The sequence below is a fragment of the Astatotilapia calliptera genome, chromosome 18, assembly GCF_900246225.1.
Source record: "Astatotilapia calliptera chromosome 18, fAstCal1.2, whole genome shotgun sequence".
NCBI lineage: Eukaryota > Metazoa > Chordata > Actinopteri > Cichliformes > Cichlidae > Astatotilapia > Astatotilapia calliptera.
The window spans coordinates 33,984,691-34,006,602 of record NC_039319.1 but is presented as its reverse complement, the minus strand read 5'-3'; the positions used below and the strand labels follow the sequence as shown (position 1 = coordinate 34,006,602).

The 21,912-nt window shown below is 38.2% G+C and overlaps 1 protein-coding gene and 1 long non-coding RNA gene across 2 annotated transcripts in view; one reads left to right on the top strand and one right to left on the bottom strand.

Moving 5' to 3' along the window:
• Positions 1-21,912, top strand: part of brinp2 (bone morphogenetic protein/retinoic acid inducible neural-specific 2) — a 294,885-nt gene that overhangs the window by 97,512 nt on the left and 175,461 nt on the right. The window contains exon 2 of the mRNA XM_026148790.1: positions 12,140-12,586. Within this exon, the coding sequence (XP_026004575.1) occupies positions 12,207-12,586 (380 nt within the window). The 5' untranslated portion in view covers positions 12,140-12,206. The remainder of the gene's footprint in view (positions 1-12,139; positions 12,587-21,912) is intronic.
• On the bottom strand, positions 1,162-5,616 carry LOC113010020 (uncharacterized). The gene is made up of 4 exons (XR_003270273.1): positions 4,882-5,616; positions 4,342-4,380; positions 2,493-2,582; positions 1,162-1,877 (listed from the first exon to the last, which is right to left on the bottom strand). It is a non-coding gene; the product is annotated as an uncharacterized LOC113010020 (long non-coding RNA).

The window sequence follows — 21,912 nt, the reverse complement described above, 5'->3', positions numbered from 1 at the left end:
CATGACAGAATGTCTCCTCAGTATACAAACAAAACCTTTTCTCCTGTTTTCCCACAAACACAGTACCAGTCAAACATTTGATCAGCTGATCGTGGTGCAGAGACAACTCTTACTCTATTCATGTTTTCATATGCAAAATGTAATTAATAATTATACTAATATTACTGTAAACCGTAAGATTATTTAGATCTTAACAGACTTTCAGGATATTAGACATACTTGTAATAAAACTGTACCTTACTGGGTACTTAAGAATTCCCAATATGAAACTCATTTGGTCCTGCACATCATTTGCGCTGACGTTTCTATTACAGTTGTTTACATATTCAGACGTAAGTGTTGTAAAATGTTGTTGTACAGCCAAGTCGCAACGTGTCCGATGGTATTCTTTTTACTATTGTATAGCTTTTTGGTTTTCTGAACAATATTTGTTCTTCTAGTGCAATGTTGTCTCACAGTGACTAAGCTGTGCAGACTGAAGGAAACAGTAAATAGTGCCCTTTTGGCCTTTTGATGCCAAGAACTTCTGAAACAAAACCTATCCTCTAAAGTCAAAGTCCCTGAGCATTATCCCTGTCATCTGCCTTGTGATTTGTGGGTAGTAGGTATTTGTTAAAATAACCAGTGTAGTGAATATTCCTGTCAAACATTCTACAGAGAGTGTGTAGCTTGTAAGTATTACCCCAGTTTCATATACAGTGTGGCTGTTACATTGAACTAAGTGATATTTGCTTCTGCATTTCCCCATTTTCATAGTAAAAACAACAATACACTGAAAAAAAATTGGAGTGACATTTACTTAAAAAAAGCTAGGCAACTTTTTCCACACAGAAAGTGCTTGTAATCTTTACTCGGGCTATTTCTAAGTAATATTTACTTACTAGAACCATCTATTTTTTATGTGAAATACACAAGTAAATTGCACTGGCAATACTCATCTATAGGTTGTAACTTTTACTCAGAATACCATTGCATCCAATTACAAAACCCAAGTGAACATTGCTGATATTTCTTTGTGTTTCTTACTCATCTTTTCTTTGTTATATTCTATGTAATTATTAAGTAATATTTATTATGAATGTACTAGTTAATATTAATCGAATTGAATAAATATTCTTATTATTCTATTAAATAATAAATCAATATTTTCCAAAACAAATATTTGCAGCTTAAGAGACACTTTTATTTCACAGTTGAAATGGCATAGATATATTTAAAATATCTACATAACATTATAACCACAAAAAACATGGCCATAGAACTTCTTGATCGCAAATTTCAAAACAGAGCATATACACATATACAAAAACAAAACAAAACATGCTATTCAAAAACTCAGTGTGCACTGTCCCCTTTCTTCTAATCAACTTTCAGAACACATACATCAACTCTGTCCATTAACAGTTGCAATCACTACCTTTGCAGACATTCTCAGAACGTTCAGGACAGAAAGAACTTGTATAAAACTGAGCAACATTTGAAATTACTGTCAGAAAACAGACAAAATGCAAACAAATTAATTGTACTGGACAAAAGCACAAATAACACTGGAACACTCACGCTAAAAGTTTCTTGTGGAGAGACTGGACCTTTGGTGACATTTTAAGGATGTCAAGCTCAAGAAACAGCTTCTGAAATACCTCAAACGTATATTTCAGTTTCAGTGGGTAACTTAAGTTGACAGCATAGATGACACCCATGAGCAGGAGGCAAGCGTTTGTCACACTTCCGCAGTCCTCCAGAATTTCTGTCCCCTCAATGATGACCGACACGTTCACAGGATCTTGGTTTTCCTGTGCCACATTGGGATGGATTACGATGATCTTCATCATGTGATTACTGCAGTCCTCTTTCAATGCTTCTTGGCTGACGTCCTCCTGTGAAAACAAACAAACCACAATTAGAAATAACTAGAATAGATTCCAAGTAAAAGAAAAGGTTAAGAGAAAAAAAATGTAAAAATAAAAAAGAGGTATACTCAATTTAGTATACTCAAATCAAACAATATTCATATGGCACTTTTCATACGTAAAGTTACAGAACGTGCTTCACAGAGGCTGACCCTGAGACAAAGAAAATCCCTTTTGGGGGCCATCCAGCCTGGAGCTGTCCATGGGACGGCACGCGTGTTGGTAGACCAGAACCATTAAATCATTAAAATAGGTTATAAAGGTATAATCAAATTAAATACTCTTTTGCTCATAAAATAAAGTTAATAAGTGATCGTTAAATAGTCAGAAAAAAACCAGACAAAAGGCAAGTTAAAGTTTAAGGCAGATAAGATAAAGATTAAATATGATTTAAAAAATAAAGGGTAAGAGCATAAAGATTTAAGAAATTAGTTAAAAGCCTGATTGAAAATATTAATCTTGAGTCTTTTTTAAAAAACATCACGAGTGTAGAGAATCTTTGACCTTCAATATATCATCACAAGTGAAGACCAGATTATAAGGTTAGACAATTTTAATACAGTCATTATGATCATCAGATACCTGATGGTCTTTGATCAGCTCCTCTCCACTCTCTCCAAGATACTCAACTAAGCAACGAATGATAATGTCCCTTCTGCCATCGACATGATGCTATTAAACCCAAAAAGAAAATTTATTGCAGAAAATACACAACATAACATATGTAACATACATACATAACAGCACATACAGATGTAAACAGAAAGTTACCCATGGAGAATGTAAGCCTGCAGCTGCATTCTAACGTTGTGAAGTGTACAACTTAACATGAATTTCTCAACGATGTGTGTTAAGACAAGAGTCCAGTGCATGTCATAATCTGTGGGTCCAGAAACTGTCTCTGCCCAGTGAGGAAAGTTTTCTGCCTCATCACTGGACATGCAAATGAATTTTTTGCAACATATCAGTACCTCCTATCACAATATTAACCAGTCAACAAATCCTGCCACAGAGTGCGCCCCCAAATTATCTGCCACCACACTGACCACAGTCCCTTTAATGGCTTTCCCTAACGCTGGAACAAAAAGACCATCTTTCTCCAAGCTTTGGATATCTGTTAACAGTGGCTCTAAAACTCGCTGGAATCCAAACTGCTTGGTGTCTTCAGCCTTACACAGAATTGCAAGGTAGATTGATGTCAATGTGGAACGTAACTGCACCGGAATGTTTCCCAACACCCAATAGACAGCTGTGACTTTGTGCTTTTTTCGAGATGTCCCAAGAGGATTACATACCTCAAAGTCATCAATGTACAGGATGAGACTCACTCTGTTCTCCTCTACAGAGAAAAACTTGTTGTTTTGATAGTGAGATCCATCACGAAATGTCTGGTACTTAAAGTCATTTTCAGTTTTTTTTTCACCTTCAAATGTGTTTTCTTGAAAAGACTTACTTAGGACCTGCACCAAGGAGGGCAATATTGGGACATACTGGAAGGTTTTGCCCTTTTTTTTTATCAAGTATGTGTTCTTCTGGTTCAACAACTGAAAAATGCTTCTTCATAAATTCTCTTCTCTTGTAATAAGTTGTGAAAGGGCCACCTGTCCCCAAGGCAGTACTTATAGGGTGTGTCTCACAAAGATTTTTCACTAAATCTGAGATAATGGCTGGATCCAGATCACAGTTATGGCTTTTCAAGGTGGACACCACCACATCTCTTAAAAGTGGACCAGATGCAGAGGTGGATATAAACTGAAGCTCATCTACTATTTCATCAATGCATTTGTTTGGGACATTGAACATGCTTTCTAACTTTAAAAATAGATGGCCAAATTTCTCTTTTATATCTTGAGACAACTCCTGTGGTTCCCCATCCCAAAGCTCTAAGCTCTCTTCCACATAGGTCTCATCCTGAGCAAACATGGGTTCATTAGGTTTGCTTTTTAATACTTCAGTTTTAAAATCCTCAAGGGTGTGTGACTGGTGTTTTCTGTGTCTATGTGTAGCAAAGGTGGAATAAATATTTGTACTGAAGTTGCAGTCTTTGAAGACACATGCAACTACTTCAAACTTCCTTAAGTGGTTGTTAAGATGCTCAAAATACTGCTTCTCTGAATTAAAAAAAACAGAGCAGCAAAGTAGACAAGTAAATGAAAGAGGTCCACTTTGTGTGACCATCTTCACATGGTGTCGAGACAAATGGGTCTTAAGGGCATTAAATGTTTTAAACGAGCAAGGGCAATCAGTGTGAAGACAAGGGACTGACTGGCTGCGACCACCATTTCCATGCTTTAGTCTGTAGTGTTTTAACAATCCCAACCTCTTCTCTGACTCAAAGCTACATATCTTACACATCCATCTCATGTTGTGGCACCTTAAACAGACAAATTATGTGACAAGTTAAACCTAATCGTTACTAATTTGATCTTACCTTGTGGAGTTCAAATTAGCAGTCAGAAGGTCCTATGTTCTGTAAAAAAAAAAAAAAAGAAAAAAAAAGAAAAAAGGTTATCTATATGCTTTTCAACTAATTTCTACTAACTCAAGGATGCACACTGATATTAATTTTTTTTTTTTTTTTTTTTTTTTTTTACATATGTTAGTTCGGTGGCAAATTTAAAACAGGTCAATATGAAGACTTGAGTGAAATCGAGTGCGTATATCGTTTTTTGTTTTGTTATTTTCCAAAATACACCTCATGGCAGCTGTGCAGCAATTATTTTAAACTGGACCGTGGTCGTTTTATTCACAAAGACGTTAGTTAAGGCAGCAGGCGTGTGTTGTTTAGGTGGCCATCTAAGCTGTAAAGTGCTGTGGGAAATTCTGGACATACCTCCTGCCAGGAAAGTTAGTCAGCAAGTCTAGCAGGAAAATACACTATTTGCTAGCGCAGCTTCTTTCAGTGCGGAGAAACTGACTTAAGTAGGTGAGCCAACAGGAACGTACAAAGTTTGTTCCGCTTAAAACTTACATTCATGGTTCTACTTCTTCCCATTTCCGTCAAGTCCGCCAACCGTCGAAATGTGAACCATGGTATGTCTGAAGAAAGACCGCTCAAATGTGGGGAGGGGCTTTGACGTCATGCTCCGAATGCAGAGAAGGTGGCCATATTCACTGATGTCACTCCATTACATTTTACTTGGAAATATCAACTAATTAAGCCAATGAATTGGTTTAGTGAATATTACTTGGATCGAATGATTCAATTTACATACAAAACTGAGGACACATAATTACAAACAATCCTCAAGTAATGCACTACAAGAAAAACTGCTATTTTAAAGTAATAGCACTGAATTTGTATTTTTTTGTAAAATTTATATAGCTAATTGAAATAATAATTACAGGGCCAAAAAAACATTTTTTTCAGTGTACCAACTATTGAATAGTACATTGCACTTGTACACTGTGCATTGCACAGACACATTCACAGACATGTTCAATGGTTGATCTGATTTTCTTGTACCAGTAAACAACTGCACAAGCTGAGAAGATTCTCCATTCTGCAGCTTGACTATGAAAATATCGCCATGGTTTTGCTAACCCAAAATTATTTTTTTTTTAACTTTCCAGTACTGCAACAGGTACCAACCAGTAACTGGAGAAGTAACTATAGCCTTCCTTCTTTCACATTACTCCAATATATTCAGCTGAGGTAAGATTTTATTCAGATATGCAGTTTAGAAAACCACAAAACACTCGTTATACACAGTAAACACAGTAATCACAGTAAAAGAGCTGCTGTATATTTTTACAGTGGTAGCTGGATGACAGTAAGCTACTGTAAAAAAAAGTTTACGTTGATGTTGCAGTATTGTAATTTGCAGCATTATGTTCTTGTTAACAGTATTATTGCTATATTGTCATTTGTAGCATTATTACTGTGTTCTCATATACAGTATTGTTACTTTATTTTTTGTAAGGTATGGTTCATTTTTAAATAGTACGATACTTTAATACTATGTTTATTTTTCAAAGCTTTTTTAAAAGCCCTGATAGCTTATTAATGGTTTTTTAAACAAAAACAAAAAAGGGATATTACAATAGTAGACGGCCCTGAGAGGTCGAATGCGGTGCAACCAAAGAAAACACCACATAATAGCAAAACACACTGCAAAAGCATACAAAACACAATGTAAGGAGAAAGAAGAAGAAAGAAGAGAAAGAAATAAAACCTCACAAATTAATAAAAGGACACAACAGCTGTGGATTGTACTGAGACAAGCTGAAAAGGACGCTTACTGTGTTCTTCTCCCCCACAACACCGATGAATCCTCTTCTTTTTTTCAGTGTGTGTCAGTGCAGCATGTTTTTTGTTTTGTGTGCTTTTGAAGTGCTTTTTCTGTTTGCTAGTGTTCTAAGGTTGCTCTGCATGGGCCACCGTATAGAAGCAAAACTACAGTTCTAAAAAGGACACTTTATAATTCACAGAAAAGTTGGCACAGAGATGGAATTACACACAAAAACGGGTTTGTTCAGGTGTCCGTGCAGTTGTGGCATTGTGACTGTGCTACCTTCAACAACAGTAAGTTTTATTAGGAGTGGAAAGATATTTAATCTTAGGCAGATCAAGCTCGCCTCGGTGCAGGCTCTCACATTCAATTAGCAACTCTTATATAGGGAGCTTCTCTAACCTAGCCACAGCTACACAATCCAACTCTAAACCAGCTGCTTCCTTTATGCTATATCTGACTTAATCAGTGTCATATTTGTTTGCACTGATGGTCTGTTGATCTGTTCTTGCTGCTGCTGTGCAAAATCTCTGTGGTCCATCAACAGAAACCAATGTACAGTAGTTTGTAACAAAAATCTGAATTTCACTGCAGTGGTTGTGACTGAACTGTAAGTATTTTCCCCACCGCTCTTTATGCTTACCTGTAAAAGCTGTACTATTGGACTGTTCTTTAGTCGGCAGTGGAATTAGTTACGTTTGTAACTCTAACTATATAGAAGAATTTTCCTTTTCTTTTCTTTCTTTCTTTTTTTTCAAACAGGCACTCAGGCTCAGAATGCTTGACTGACTCGTTTCAAAACAGACAACTGGACCTCTCTCAGGACATAAGAAAACAAGAAATCTGGCACACCGGCTTTACCTCTGGGCCAAACGGTACAAGAAACAGCATAAGCAGACTATCCTATTCATCAAGTTTTCATCCTGCTTTTAGTTGTATAAATACGTTCGTTTGACAGATGACTTTGCTAATTGCCTTTTCAAACTGCAGTAATCTCCTGGTGCAGTGGGTGAAAATTAAAAATGCAGTACCCTGAGTATTGTTTTTTCATGTCTAAGCCTGCATTTATCTACGTGAAATTAATTCTCTAATTTGTTTGTGAGATAAACAGGGAATACTTGAGATCCCAATCCACTTAAAGCACCTCCTCCGCTGCTTTACATATCCGTTCTGAAATGCTGATTTGTCCCTAAAGACTCCACCCGGCGGTCCTGCTAGTCATTACCGCCAAAATGAAGAGCAAACCTCGACTCTTTTGAAGGGCACTGTGAAGTCTTTTCAAAGTGTCACCTTAAAGACAGTGTCAAAGCACTCTGCCTTCTCCTGGGCTGAATAAATGAAAGCCACATTAGAAAGAGCTGTTTGGTGTTAGATGCTGGGAAATCACACTTGAACTGCCGTGTGGCCTACACTGCTAATGCCTACGATTCTGTATGGAGGCAGGTGATGACACGCTTGTCCAAACACACAAATCATAAAGAAACTGAAAGCAGTCAGGCATGCCACTGTCGTGGGACTATCCCCATCAGATGCATTACTAGCTTTCAGTCCTTCAAAAAGTTACTATAAAATACGGTCACAGAGTCACAAAGCAGAGATCCATTTCATTTTAGAAGCCCATGTTTCCATTTTCAAGGCTATTTCAAAATAGCTTTTATTTGTACATTAGCTGTGTTATGAAACCAATCTGTGGTTTTAAATTTCAAATATCAAGTGCTTGGATGACAGCAATGATGCTTTTTTCAAAATGTTTCATTCAGAAATTATTCAAAGCTTGTGAGCGGTGTCTTTTGGCTTGTAATAAATACTTCCATTTTACTGAACTGTCTACAGAAAGGAAGATTTCAGCTAAAATCACATTAGCACCATTACAAAAGCTGCTTTTGCAGAGCGCCTAGCTCTCCTGGGTCAGATTCATTGTGTGGCTCTGTATAATTCATAAAGTATATAAATGAATGGCTAAATGCACAGGCAATAGCACACAAGTGAGAGGCTTTATCCTTCACTAGCTTTTAGACCAATGTTCAACAAGTCAAAAGAAAAAAAAATCAATCCCTTGAAGAAACTGTGCAAATACAAAACTGTATTATTTCTTCCTTGCTGCTTACATCTTGTGATCAGTGCAACGGTTTGTTTTACTATGGGATTAAACACATCTTTACCTGATTTCGACTTGTAGCTGATATCATTCACATTTAATATCTTACATACAGCATCCATGATATTGCACTTGTATAATATGCTAAGGACCCTAAATTTCATATCAAGCTCGGGAAACATGTTTTTTCTGCTGAATCCAAATGCACTTAACGACCAGGCTTTCTCCACACCTTTTCTTTCCACCTCACTGCATAAATGTCACACTCCTTTTTGCATTAACACTGAATCATGGCAGTAAATCGAAATAATATGCAGTCCAATAAGGACTTCCTGGGGATAATCCTTATTCCTGTGGATGCAGAGTTTTTGTGCCCTTGGTGTCATACCAGTAATTTAGTTTTGTACCAAAGGCATGCTCAACCCTTTCCAGATCAGAAGGTTTTAAAAAGGATTTTAGTGTCAAGATTGTTCTGAGCTCAAAGAAGCTGCTCTTGACAACAATTGTTTTTAAAGTGGTAACATTTAAAATTGTTGATGCGTCTTCTTTTGCTTTTCATAAAAAGAGTTTAAAAGCACAGGGTATTGTTTAATCTCTCAACTAACAGTGGGAAGTCAAAAAAATGAAAATGCACTTATTGACCCTTCATATGGAAAAGTGATTTCCAGGTAAATACAGTTTTAAATCATCTGCATAGAAATGAAAAGATATGGTATAATAATTTGACTTAAACTAAGCATGCACAAAGAAAAAGGCTAATTTCTAATGACACTTGGAACTTTCCTCCAGCTGTGTTCACCTCTCCTCTCTTTCCTGACAACCCTAACAGATTCATTAAGCCAGGGATAAGATTTAAATCTCACTCTGAGTGGTGGAGCCTAATCGAAAGCACAAGTACAGAACGCATGAAAAGAAACACTGAGTTCTTGAACACCCAGATTGTGAGCAGCAGAGGAAAGAGCTGTAGTGTTGTAGTGTATCTGTGGAAGAGCTGAACCTCCTACAGTTGTAGGGACCAAAGGTTGAAAACATACAAGTGAGTTAAAACATTATCCACAATTACAGGATGATCTATGTTATAAAACCACATGACAAAACAAGATCAAGGTTAACAGACTTGAATGAGATTAAAAGATTCCCACAGTTGGTTTAGGTGAGTGTTAGTGCTGCAAACACGTGTCCCCCAAAGTGAATCTGCAGTCATACATTCCCTCATAGCAGACAGGTCTGGGCCGGATCTGGTGTCAACCCGGCACTGCTGGCTGACTTCTGGCATGGTAAGAGGTGTGTCATCCAGATATGGGCCAGGCCTGGCTTAGATGGCACTGTTTATGTGACGGCATGCCATATCTGGCCCGATTGTGGATTGGTTTATGTGGCCTAGGCTCATAGAAAACAGGTCTACCCTGGATCTGGCATCAAGCTGGCACTTCTGACTGACTGGTGTCATGGAAGGGTGTCTGTCAACCAGATGTGGGCCAGGTCTGGCAATGGAGGCACTATTTATGTTCCTATTTTTCTATTTTAGTTAGAAGACCCAAATGCCATGTTGCAATACTATACGGCTGTGGTAGCCAATGTTTCAAATGCAAGTTTGACAGGTTTGTGAGTGTACACTTTATCCAAAACCTAGTGAGGATTTACTCATGTTTTCCACTGTGTGGCTGTAGCTGAGGCGGTAGAGCAGATCACCTACTGATCTGAATAGTAGTAGTTCGATCCCTGGCTTCCCCAGTCTGCATGTCAAGAGTATAAATGTAGTTAGGAAGCACTCAGTTTAGAGAAGGTGTGTGAATGTGGCATGTTGTATAGAGCACTTTGATTAAAATGGGAGAGTAGATAAAGGGGTGTATAAGATTCAGTCCATTCATTGTCTGAACAGAGCTTTGTCTTGTTCCTTATGCGCTATTATGTTCTTGCACATGTTGTTATTACATGGCTTGATTCAGGTACACATTAGGCTGACATCTGAGGCCAGAGCTGAAACTGTTCTGGGCCAGCAGTGTGTCTGCAACTGGCCTCGTGCTGGCAAATGTGTGGGCCACCACTAGGAAACCAGATCTGGTCCACCAAAGGGCCGTTATTGTTTGCGGGTCACGTGTAAGCACATTGCGTGGGCCAGATCCGGGCCGTACCAGTTTTGCTATGTGGGTCACTATTACTGAGGACAGAAGGTCTGAAAATTAATGTCATGAAGTTTGACCATGTGCACTAATGACTGTTAATGAATGTTAATGATGAAAAGTTTAAACATTGATTTCAAGGAGATGAATGGCTGTCCCTCCCTGAGCCCGGTTCTGCTGGAGGTTTCTTCCTGTTATAAGGGAGTTTATCCTTCTCACTGTTGCCAAAGTGCTTCCTAATTGTTGGAGTTTTTTCTTTGTTTTCTCTGTCTTTCTTGTTCTTTAACTTACAATATAAAGCACCTTGAGGCAACTGCTTTGGTGATTTGGTGTTATACAAATAAAATTGAATTGAATTGAAATGAATCCAGTCCTGAAGTTTTATTCTCACACGAAATTCCACATGCCCTTTTCCACATCTATTTACCAGAAAAAGAAACCGTATGTTTCTGTACCTTTAAGAAGTCGCTAGACTGTTCCTGAAGCCCATTATGGTGTCAAACAAAACAGCACTTGTTACTGTGTGCCAATTGTTCCATTAGGCACTTTTTTCAGCACCCACCAAAGATAGTAAAATCCCAAGAAATACCAAGGATTAAACCAAAAACCAAAAACAAACAAATAAAAATGGAAATATTTTGATATGGAAAAAAACAAACAAACTGTGCATGACTGTTAACAACCAAATTCTTACACTATGCAAGTGGTGAAATAGTAAAGCTATTATAAAAATAAGTTGATAATTTCCACACCAAAGCAAATTTGTTTAGGTTTAGTGATGTATATATCAAAACTAATTGTGAGATTAATGTGTAGGCATTTAAGCACACTCAAACACTTGTGCATCTTTTGTGGGTTGGATAGCTCTCATAGCAAAAAAAGCTAATGGTATTGCCGAGGCCTAAAAGAGGGATTGAAATCAGGGATGCATTCTAGCCAGATGTTGAAAAGGTGCAATTTCTCTGTATTAACTCATTTAAACTCAATTGAAGTAGTATGTCAGAAAGTCCTCTGTTGTCTGTGACCTTTGAAAAATTTGCAACAGGAACTTCTCACACCCATAGTAATGGTGGAAGGCATAACATGCACGTGTTTAAGCATGAGCCCTGATCTGTGTGGATGACAGGAAGACAATAAGGCTTTGCAGTTGCTATGGACATTATTAGTCACACATGCTGCTTTTAAAACCGAACTCCAAGAATGAAAGGTTTTTGGCAATTACTCACCAACCTCTGATCTATTATCACCACCATGTGGACTAAAGGAGTGATGCTGATTTGCTCTAAGGCCGTGAAAACAGATGTTATGCCTTTGTGGTCAACGCAGCTATAAGAGACAGATATAAGATATGTTTATGTGGCCAAGTATATACAGAAGCAAAGGAAACACAATCTGGATTTTGTCCACATTTAAGAAGAAGGACAGTTTCAATTAGCACTGCAGTAAATGCAGTTTCATGATAATTGAACTTCCCTGTATGAGCAACAGCAAACCTCCATTTAGTATTTGATCATGGTTATTCATAATAATTATGTGTGTCTTTAGACGTGCACAGAATATCTTTCATGTCAACATTCAAAGTAGACATGAAAACGCTCTCACTGATTTGATTGATATTAACTTTGTAAACACCACTTAGAGGGGCATTATGCTGCCTTCATAATCACAATATATGGACAACAATGTCTGTCAAGGACAACAAGCTATGAATTAACAGAAATTCCTTCCTACTACAAAACATGTTTCAGCATGCTATCATTTCTCCGTTTCATTCAGGCCAGCGGGAGGTGACTGTCAGAAGAAATGCCGGTCCCAGGTGCCCTAGTACATCACCACTGGGACCATGGCGACTCCTTGGCCAATGAGAAGAGAGAGGTGCTCCCATGGCTCCGCCTGCCTTGCTAGATGGTTGGCGTCATCCTTGATGCTCCTATGGTTGCCGTGGATGTTATTATGGCTGCCGTGGCCTACCCAAGCTGAACAGGTGGGCAGCGGGGGACATGGCGGAAAGGTGCCGCATGGATCCCTTTCGTCCCCCTCATCTTCGTCATCTTCCTCCACATCCCCTTCTGGCTCCTCACCATGGGGTTTTAGCACAAGGCAGAGCGGAGGGCAGCTGGACTGGCTGCTGTCAGAGAAGGGCCCTTTCCACAGGTGTCCTGAGTACACCGAGTTCAGAGAGAGGTTCCAGCAGGGATTTTCTACCAGATACAAGATTTACAGGTGAGAGGGATCTGCACTGGCTAGTGCATGGGGTTTTTTAGTGAGACCATTTTTCTCTGTCATATCATATAATATGTACAGACTCTCTTTGTCTTTTGTGCAGACAAATAGGTGTGACTTTGTCTTCTTCCTTCCTGCATCTTCATTTTTTAAAAATAATTCCTTTTTTTTATCTGCAAAGATTTTTGTATCTACCAGCTGTTCTTCTTTTACAGCTCTGTTAAATTACTTCAGCTTGCTGTTCAAATGTTCAAACTTCTTTAAAATGCTGTTCTAAAATGTTGCAACATCGCATGCTCATGGCTGATGTACTGTGCAGGCAATCACTAGCTCTGTTTCTTCCTTGAAGTGCTCTTTAAGTGGACTATTTCAAAAGTGGATTTTATGTTTTTGTCATTTTATATTGACACAGAATCTTCTCTGCCCCTTTTTTCTATCCTTAGCACTTATCCATATGGTTAAAAAAGTGTTTCAGGGATGCTAGTGACAGAGGTCACCAGTCCATCACAGGGCTAACACGTTCACATTTTCATTCACATCATTTTGAACCAACAGTTAACCCAACACGCCTGTTTTTGAACTTTGCACATGCTCATATCTCTCTTCCTGTGAAAGAAGTGTAAAGTTATTTCACTTCTGCCAAAATTCTCAAAGAAGAAAGTGAAGAAGAAACGTTTGGTTTTTTTTGGATGTACATTTTTTCTTCAGCTGCCTAAGGGTTAGGTGATTGTGAATTTAAAATCCATTTTACTGTTAGTTAGTGCACATTTATGTGTTCTGATTCTCTTGAGATGACCAGTTGACCAGGGTCTTTGAAGGAAAATGTTTCTGGACAATTTTACCCCAGATGATCATGGAGAGATTTTGTTTTTATGTCAACACTCAGCACAAAGTTCATACTAAACAAAAGATTAAATAGCCAAATGCTGATTGAAAAAATGAAAGGGCATTAACCAATAAAACATATAATCACAATTCATGAACCACTTCAAAATGTCAAGTAAATGGGTGAAAATCAAACTATATTACTAGACTTTCCAGCATCTCTTTATTTTTCATAAAAGAACAGGATTGTGGCCAATAGAAAGTAAACAGAAAGAAAGAAACTTATACTTTTGAACACAGCTAATTATAGCAGATTCGAGTTCTTGCCTCCAGTTTAGACATTTAATTAGCTAATAAATGTCAAGTGAATGGTTTTGACACATTTTATGTCTTTATCTTGAGGGAAAGTTATTTTAAAGTAAGCCTAGAATGTTGCTGTGATATATTCAGTCTTTGCAAATTTATCGAAACAAAACATGCTCTTAGCTGAATCTGTTAAACAGTGACTAAACATGGATCAGAGGGAATGGATAATGCATTTTATCTGCCAGAATAAAGCAAGCGTTTTTTTAAAATACCGTCAATATAATATCTGAAGATATAAACGAGTAACAGTTCATTTTGACAGGTGGACACATTAAATGAAGCTATAAAAAATTCCTCTCTCACCCCTGTGGGCGGTATACCCTTCAAGCTCAGGTCCTCTACCAGAGGCCTGGGAGCTTGAGGGTCCTGTGCACTGCCTTTGCTGTTCCTAGGACTGCTCTCTTCTGCACAGAGATCTCGGATGTTGTTCCTGGGATCTGATAGAGCCACTCACCTAGCTTTGGGACTTTGCCTGTCTCTCTCATCATGGTCACTAAATGCACAGTAATGGCAGGTTTGTAATAAGACAGATCGTGCTAACATAATATGCACTGTTAGTTGATTATTTACCTGCCGCATTAACGGGAGAGGACGTGCAAACGTTACCGCTGCTGCTGGGTTGAGATTCACGAGTCCGGAGCGGAATTAAAAACACGACATTCATCTAAGGTCATCGTGTGTTTTGTGAGCTTTTGCATATTCGTAGTGTTTCCTCCCTTAAATGAAATATCTACTTTGCAAGTATTGCAAGTTGCCCTGTTGTCGTCCGTTCTCGTAAAGTATAACCAAACTTTTGAGCGTTTTAGCCGCTTAGGCGCCACGTTTCCTGTCAGGTAAATGACGCTCCGCAATGTGGCAACGTCATTCAGGGCGACTGGAATCGATAAGGGAATCGTTTGCCAAACAATTCCAAGGAATTGAAACAGTGGGAACCGGTTCTCAACAAGAACCGGGTTTCGATATCCATCCCTAATCCTGTCTTTCAGGTTAGCTGCTCTCACACTCAATATGCCTTTGTGTGTGTATATACTATATTTGGTGAAATAAGTAATTGATCCCTTACAAACCAGTTAGAATTCTGACTGTGTGGTACACAGATTGCAATTAATCAATCAATTACTGTGTGTGTGTGTGTGTGTGTGTGTGTGTGTGTGTGTGTGTGTGTGTGTGTGTTTTCTAGCCTTACAAACATTAGTGTAAGTGGAAAGATATTATGGCTTTCCTGACAGCCCAGTTAACAAACAGGAAGTGGTAAAATTATTTTTTAACATTTAAAATGTACTTCAGAAAGTCAGCCTCAAGAACTGCAGCATCAGAAATATTTCTAAAATAAATAAAACAGCAGAAACATGAGAAGGGAATGGTCTTCCCCATCCTCCAGTTTAACTGTTTCATGCAAGATTTACTGTCGGAAATAAGCCCAGATAGTCTAAATGAAAAAGTTACGATTGCAGCATGCACATGGACACCGCAATTTTACCAAGGCTTAGTGTGCCAGTTTTAAGGACTCATCGGTTGTATCTGTAGGATTCAGTCCTTACCCTTCTTAGGGTATATGTGTTTGTATTCAGGGTGGTTGTAGGTCAAAAGATAGAGCAAGTAATCTACTAATAGGAAGGTTTGAGGTTTGTTCCTTGCCTTCTCCAGTCTGCATTTCCAAAGTGTAAATTGATGTGTGAATGTTAGATCCATCCAGTCCATTTACCAGATGTCCCCTGTGTTTTTTTAATCTGAACTATTACATAAGTATGGTACAGTAATTGTATTGCATATATACATTTTTAGCTCTAGCCAAACATTACACTGCTCGGATCTCCTGCCAGCTTATTTGGTAACAATAGTAGTAAAAACAGAAGCTTAGCAACCACATATTTACTAGTCCCTTTTGCATAATTTGGGCTTTAAAATTCAGCCTGGTGGGCCACGTTTTTTTTGTTTGTTTTTTTTAACTCTCATCAGTAACCACTTGGTCTGAAGAGGTGAAGCCTAGAAGCTCTTCTCTGTAACACAAAGTAGCCTCAAAGCCTTTCTCTGGCAGTGTTTCTTTACATCCCTTTATGTTGTGTTCAGTAATGCTTGCAGCTGCATGAAGGTCATAAAGCTGAGCTGCGGGCAAAAGATTACAAAACGACCTTATCAGAATTTAGGGTTTAATATTTGTCTGAAGTATAAAAATGCCCACATTGGACAGACAGCCTCAGAACTGGATTGATATGATTAGGCCCAGAAGTATTTAAACAATTACACAGTTTTTGTAACTTTGCCTCTGTACAACGCCACAGTGAATTTTAAATCAAAGCGTGACTGAAGTGTAGACTTTCAGCTTTAATTCAAGGGTTTAACAAAAGTACTGCATGAACTGTTTACAGCCATTTTTAATTGGACGTTGGGTGACAAGCAGTTTCACGGCTAGGCGAGGCCTGTTTTCTCATTATCCTGTTTCAAATAAAGGAGATAAAAGATCAGTTCCAAACCTTGAACTTGCATTTGTTAGCTGTTTACTGGAGCTCTCAATTTCACTTTTCGTATTCTTCTTCCCCATCTTATTTGTCTCCTTCTTACTGCTCAGGGGTTGCCAAAGTGGATCATCTTTCTCCATGTCTCTCTATACCGAGGATATTCTTCTGTCACACCAGCCCTTTGCGTGTCCTCTTTAGGTTCTTTGTAAACAACTAGCCAAAATGATTCGACATTGTCTACAATGCACATACTTTGTACTGTTAACAGTCATTTCCTTAAAAAAAATAGACTAATGAGAAATTACAAATATAAACCCGAGCAGTAGAGTTAATGCTAAATAACCTAGCAATTACTAACTCAGCTTTTATTAGTCACTTGTTTTGCCACAATAATATGATGAAACACATAGTGGGGCAGCTGAAAGTAACATCCTTGTTACTTGTACCTGCTGTAAAGTGCATGCATGTGTCATTCTGCACAGTGAAGGTGAAACATTAGCAAAGGAAGACTTTCTATCTTATTTGTCAGTGCTTCATTTGATAGCACTTTAGTTAAAAATGGCAGCACGGTGGCACGGTGGTTAGCACTGTTGCCGCACAGCAAGAAGGTCCCGAGTTCAATTCCACCATCAGGCCGGGGTCTTTCTGTGTGGAGTTTGCATGTTCTCCCCGTGTTTTGCGTGGGTTCTACTACTCCGGCTTCCTCCCACCGTCCAAAGACATGCAGCTTGTGGGGATAGGTTAATTGGATAATCCAAATTGCCACTAGGTTTGAATGTGCGAGTGAATGTGAGTGTGAATGGTTGTCTGTCCCTATGTGTTAGCCCTGCGACAGACTGGCGACCTGTCCAGGGTGTACCCTGCCTCTCGCCCTATGACAGCTGGGATAGGCTCCAGCGCCCCCCGCGACCCTGAAAAGGATAAGTGGAAGCGAATGGATGGATGGATGGATAGTTAAAAATGTTTTTGATGTTATTGATATCACATAATTGTACAGAAGAGGAAAATTCAGTCTTGTGTATAGGCTTCCTATTAAATTTCCTCTGACAATGAACGCGCATTTTGGGCCTGACGGTTTCCTTGCTGAGAGGAAATTGTATGCTAAGCCAGCAGGTTCTCACTATGTGCTCTATAAATGATGCAGTGCAGTCCTGTGCCAGGTCCAGAGTTCATATTGGCCCCTGTCACCATTATCATTATTCCAAATTTAATACCAAAATTGATAGATGCACACTGTGTCTGCTGAGGCTGCAATTTGAATTTCGATTTCCTCAACTTGGATTACATCTATATTTATATTCCGATTTTTTACTTTGCCTTGTCGTTTCCTTCCCCTCCGTTCCAGCTCTTTAAAAATAGATTCTCCAGCCATGAAAGCTGTCACCACCATTTGTTCTGTCGCTAATGTAGACGTGCCTGAAGATGATCCATTCCAATCACTCGTGGCGTTTTTTTGTTGTTTGTTCTTATGCTGTTATAAGAGTTGATGGTGACTGTGTTATACAGACATGCAACTGCTCTTTTCTGTCTTCTCTCTTTGTGGCAGTGTATGATGATTTGTCACCAGCTGGTCTGCAGTTCTTTACACTCAGCTCGTCTCTTTCCCTCCCTCTCCCTGGGTCACTTGGACAGCGGGAGATTTGAAATGCATTTAAGCAAAATTTCTTTTAGTTGACCAGTTCCATTTCTCTTTTTCCTCTCTCTGCTGTCTTTTCCTCCTTTCCATATCCCTCTGCATCAACTTGAATCAAATGGAAATGACAGCATCACTTACAGATGAAGGGGAAGTGTAGTGTGAAATGACAGGTGGAAGTTTTATGACATAAGTGGGACAGGTTGTCATATGATGCCATCTTTGGGAGAATCTGCCCCTTTTTCTGAGTTGCAGAGTTTTTGGCTTGTGCTTCTTTTTTCTTTCTTTTTCTTGGCATAGATGCTATGCAAACAAACTAGCATTAACGTGGACCATTTGCATTTGTCGCACCAAGTTGTTAAGAGTTGTAATGCTTCACTATCCAAAAGACACAATCGAGCCATTCAGTTCAGGAGGTTATGCTGCCTTTGTGGGTCTTTTGTTTGCTGCTTTAGTATTAAATGAGCATAAGAATGAAATCAAACTCACACACAACCAGTGCAATGTATGAACATTAACAGGAGACAGCAGTACAACTAATATTTTGCACATCTTACATTTTTTCTTATGCTTATCTTGTGCTGGTAACTTTTGCGGTTTAACATGTTATGTTACACAGCGGTAGATGAGGATTAGAGATAAGCGCAGTATAAAGTATATAATGAACTTCGACCGTATCCATTATGAAGAAGGTTGTAATTCTGCTCACAGTTTGAGATTGCATGTTGAAGTATGAAGGAAAAAATACAGTATAAGGAGAAAAGAAGATTATTCTGAACTGAATTTAGGTTCTGCAGTTTGGGAAAGTGTGTGAACCTTTACAGAATTGTGCATAAATAAAGAACCCTCTGATTTTCACACACATGGTGAAAAGACTGATATGAGGAAATACAAATAATACACACAAATGGAATGAAACATGGAGGTTAAATTTTGAGTCGTGGTTTTTTGACAGTGAGAGGACAACTGGGTATTCTATAGGCATGGTCATCCAACTGGATGACCAACAATGAGTGTCTTGCAATATTCTAAGGTTCCACAGAAGAACCCGGGGCAACATCTAAGCACCTCAAGGGCTTTTTCTCCCCATGCAGAGACAACTGATCATTTTAAGAACATTTACAGAGTTCATAAGCATTTTTTTATGACAAGCACCCTTTTGTTGCCAGAGTAATAGCTGCTTAACTTACTCTTCATGGTTGTGATATTAGCCTCCCAAGCTCTGTAGCCTAATAGGTCAGAATGTTCATTGTAGAGGTGGTGTAATTTGGGTACCGGCCTCCCTCTCAGACATGTGGGACACAGTCAGGGCTGCCACCGGGTATTTTGAAAAAAAAAAAAATCACCTTGCCCCCCCCCTACCATTGCAAACCATGCCAACCCTAAAAATATAACACTGAACAGACATGAATCACAGTTCTGCTCAGATAAATCGATTTTTTCATTTCATGCAAGAGAGATATGTGCAAGCCATATTTTAGATTTCAATACTTTAAATTATAATGTTATCATTTTTTTTGTTACATTGATTGGCGCTGTACCTTACACCATCATATGTAAATGTGTTCATGGATTTTCTGTGTGTTCTTTTCCTGTGGATGCAGTGTGGTTAGTGAAAGCTAAAAATATTTGAAACGTAAAGATTTGATTAATTAGACTGTATCTTTGAACCTTTGCTAGACACCACCAGCACTGGTTTTCCTCAGCTCTGCTGCTAAATCTACAAACGCAATTTCCTTCCAAACGTGGCACCATTAACTGTAAAAGGGGAAATAAACAGGCTTTCCAATGGCACAACATTTATTAACAAGAAGCACTGTACCAAATAATAACCCACCAAACATGAATTTCCTTACTTTCTGTGCTAAGTTTAGATAAATCATTTACTATTTGTACTATTACAAGTACAAATACAAATAAAATCCATGTTAACTTTTTGGATGGAAGCAAATTTAAATTCTCATCTATCAAGTGGTGTAAAAGTATTTTGTACTGCTTGAACATTTTTATTTGTAATATTAAATATAGACAAATATAACTTAAATAATCTTTGAACAAAGTGTAGCCAACTAAAATAGGTCTCTGTCTTCAGATCTAGTAGAACTCAAAGGTTTTAATCTTTAACATTACTTTATGATGACAGATTAATAACGTCTTTAAAAGAACCCCAGAAAAGTCTAGCTGACTGTTCTACTGTTCTTTAGGACCCCTTAGAGTCGTCATCACTTTTCTTTCTCTTCCGCTTCCCTGGTATACACTCATAAGTGTCTGACTTTGACCTTCAGAAACACTCTTTCTACTCTATAGTGTTATTAAACAGTTATTAACTGATCAATACAAGAAACAGTTTTTTTGAGCTGTCTTCAAAGTGACTGTTTTGTATAAAAATGATGGTAAAACTCCAATAAGATAGAATCATTGAAGTCATAATGTCAAATACATGCAATCTGTTTGTGATAATGCAGCTATTAACTGTGATTTAAAAAAATCTGCAAATCTGCTGCCATCAGTTACAAACCTGTTGCTATCTGTTGCCTTCTACACACAAAGAAATTCACAATTAAACAAAAACTATCTATAGTCCAGCCAGAAAGCCATACATTTCAAACAGAAATTCAGAAAATGCACAAATGGTGATGTACTGACCGAATTAAAATTAGTTCGAAAATGACGACAATTCACACATGTTGAAATTGCCGTCTTTAAAACTACAAAAACAGTGCACTGGTGTTGTAGGAGCATGCACTTTCTTTATACGTTTATATTTCTAGATACTCATATCATGATTCAATCACAGGACAACAAAGTGCTTGTACATTTCAGCCAACGTATCCTACTCAATATTTGTGCAAAAACAATGAGAGTGGCAGTGAAAAATGCCAGAAGAGGCCTTGCAAAAAGTACTGCTTCAAGAAATCAGACGCAGGCAAGAACAAAAGTCTTCTTTTAGTCTGAATCCATTTTCTTGTAATCAACATTAAGTCCCATTTTTCTTTTGTTTTCTCTTTAATTAAAGCTTCATTGTTGTAACATTTTAAAAAACCAACCTTGCATGTGACTTATGATGTAAAATAAGAAACTTTTGCGGTGCAATAATAGAAATGCTAATCAGTGTAATGAGGAACATAATTTCATGAACATTCTCCAGAATCTGATTAGTGATGGTGAAGATAATATGCATATAATAGTACAATGGATAGAGGAATAAAGAGAGTGATGGTCCAGATCAAACACATAATGGTGCAATTAGACTTTAATTATTTCTATATGTCCTGTTAATTTTGTGTGTCATTGAGAAAGGAAGCCTGCGAAAAGTCGCACAGTAAACACAGCAACTCTGCATCATGTAAAAAGCACTTCTGTCTGGCTTCTAATTGTACTCCCGTGACCTTACTAATGCTAATATCTGATTATCATTAAGGAAAATAAGCACTGGCAGGCTTTTCTCTGCATTAACTTTCCACAGAGCAAGAGTAAAATTGGCTGCTCTCATTAGCTTTTAATCAGGGGTAATGGAGATGGGAATACATGTTAGCCACATTTTCCTGGGCTACCCATAATCTGTTAAATCCTTTAATCTCATCATTGCACAAGTTACATCAGCTGCTACGGCCTTAAACAAGCGTGAAAACTATCAGTGGTTGAGGTCATGACATCTGCACTTTCCAGTGTGTTTAATGTTGTTTTGTATCTGATATCATCGTGTTAGTGTGATCCTTATACCATCATATTACTGATGTAATTGGTATCGTTGAGAATAACCAGTAACAAAATTGCAATGTGATAGCTTCACAAACCAGGAAAAATACTAAAATAGTATGCGTCATCCTGTGGTGGAAAAAGTATGGAGTGACAAAGATGAGGTTGGGCTTTCACCTGCACGAGTGGGATTTGTGTAGATATTGTTTTTAGAGCTGTTACTTCGTATATTTAAGAAACCTTTTGGAGTTTTGTTGATGATTGGTTAGTTTTTAGGAAGTTGGAACTGACCAGTCACTTAATTATGATCGCCCAATTATTTGCAAATCTGTCATATTTGCATT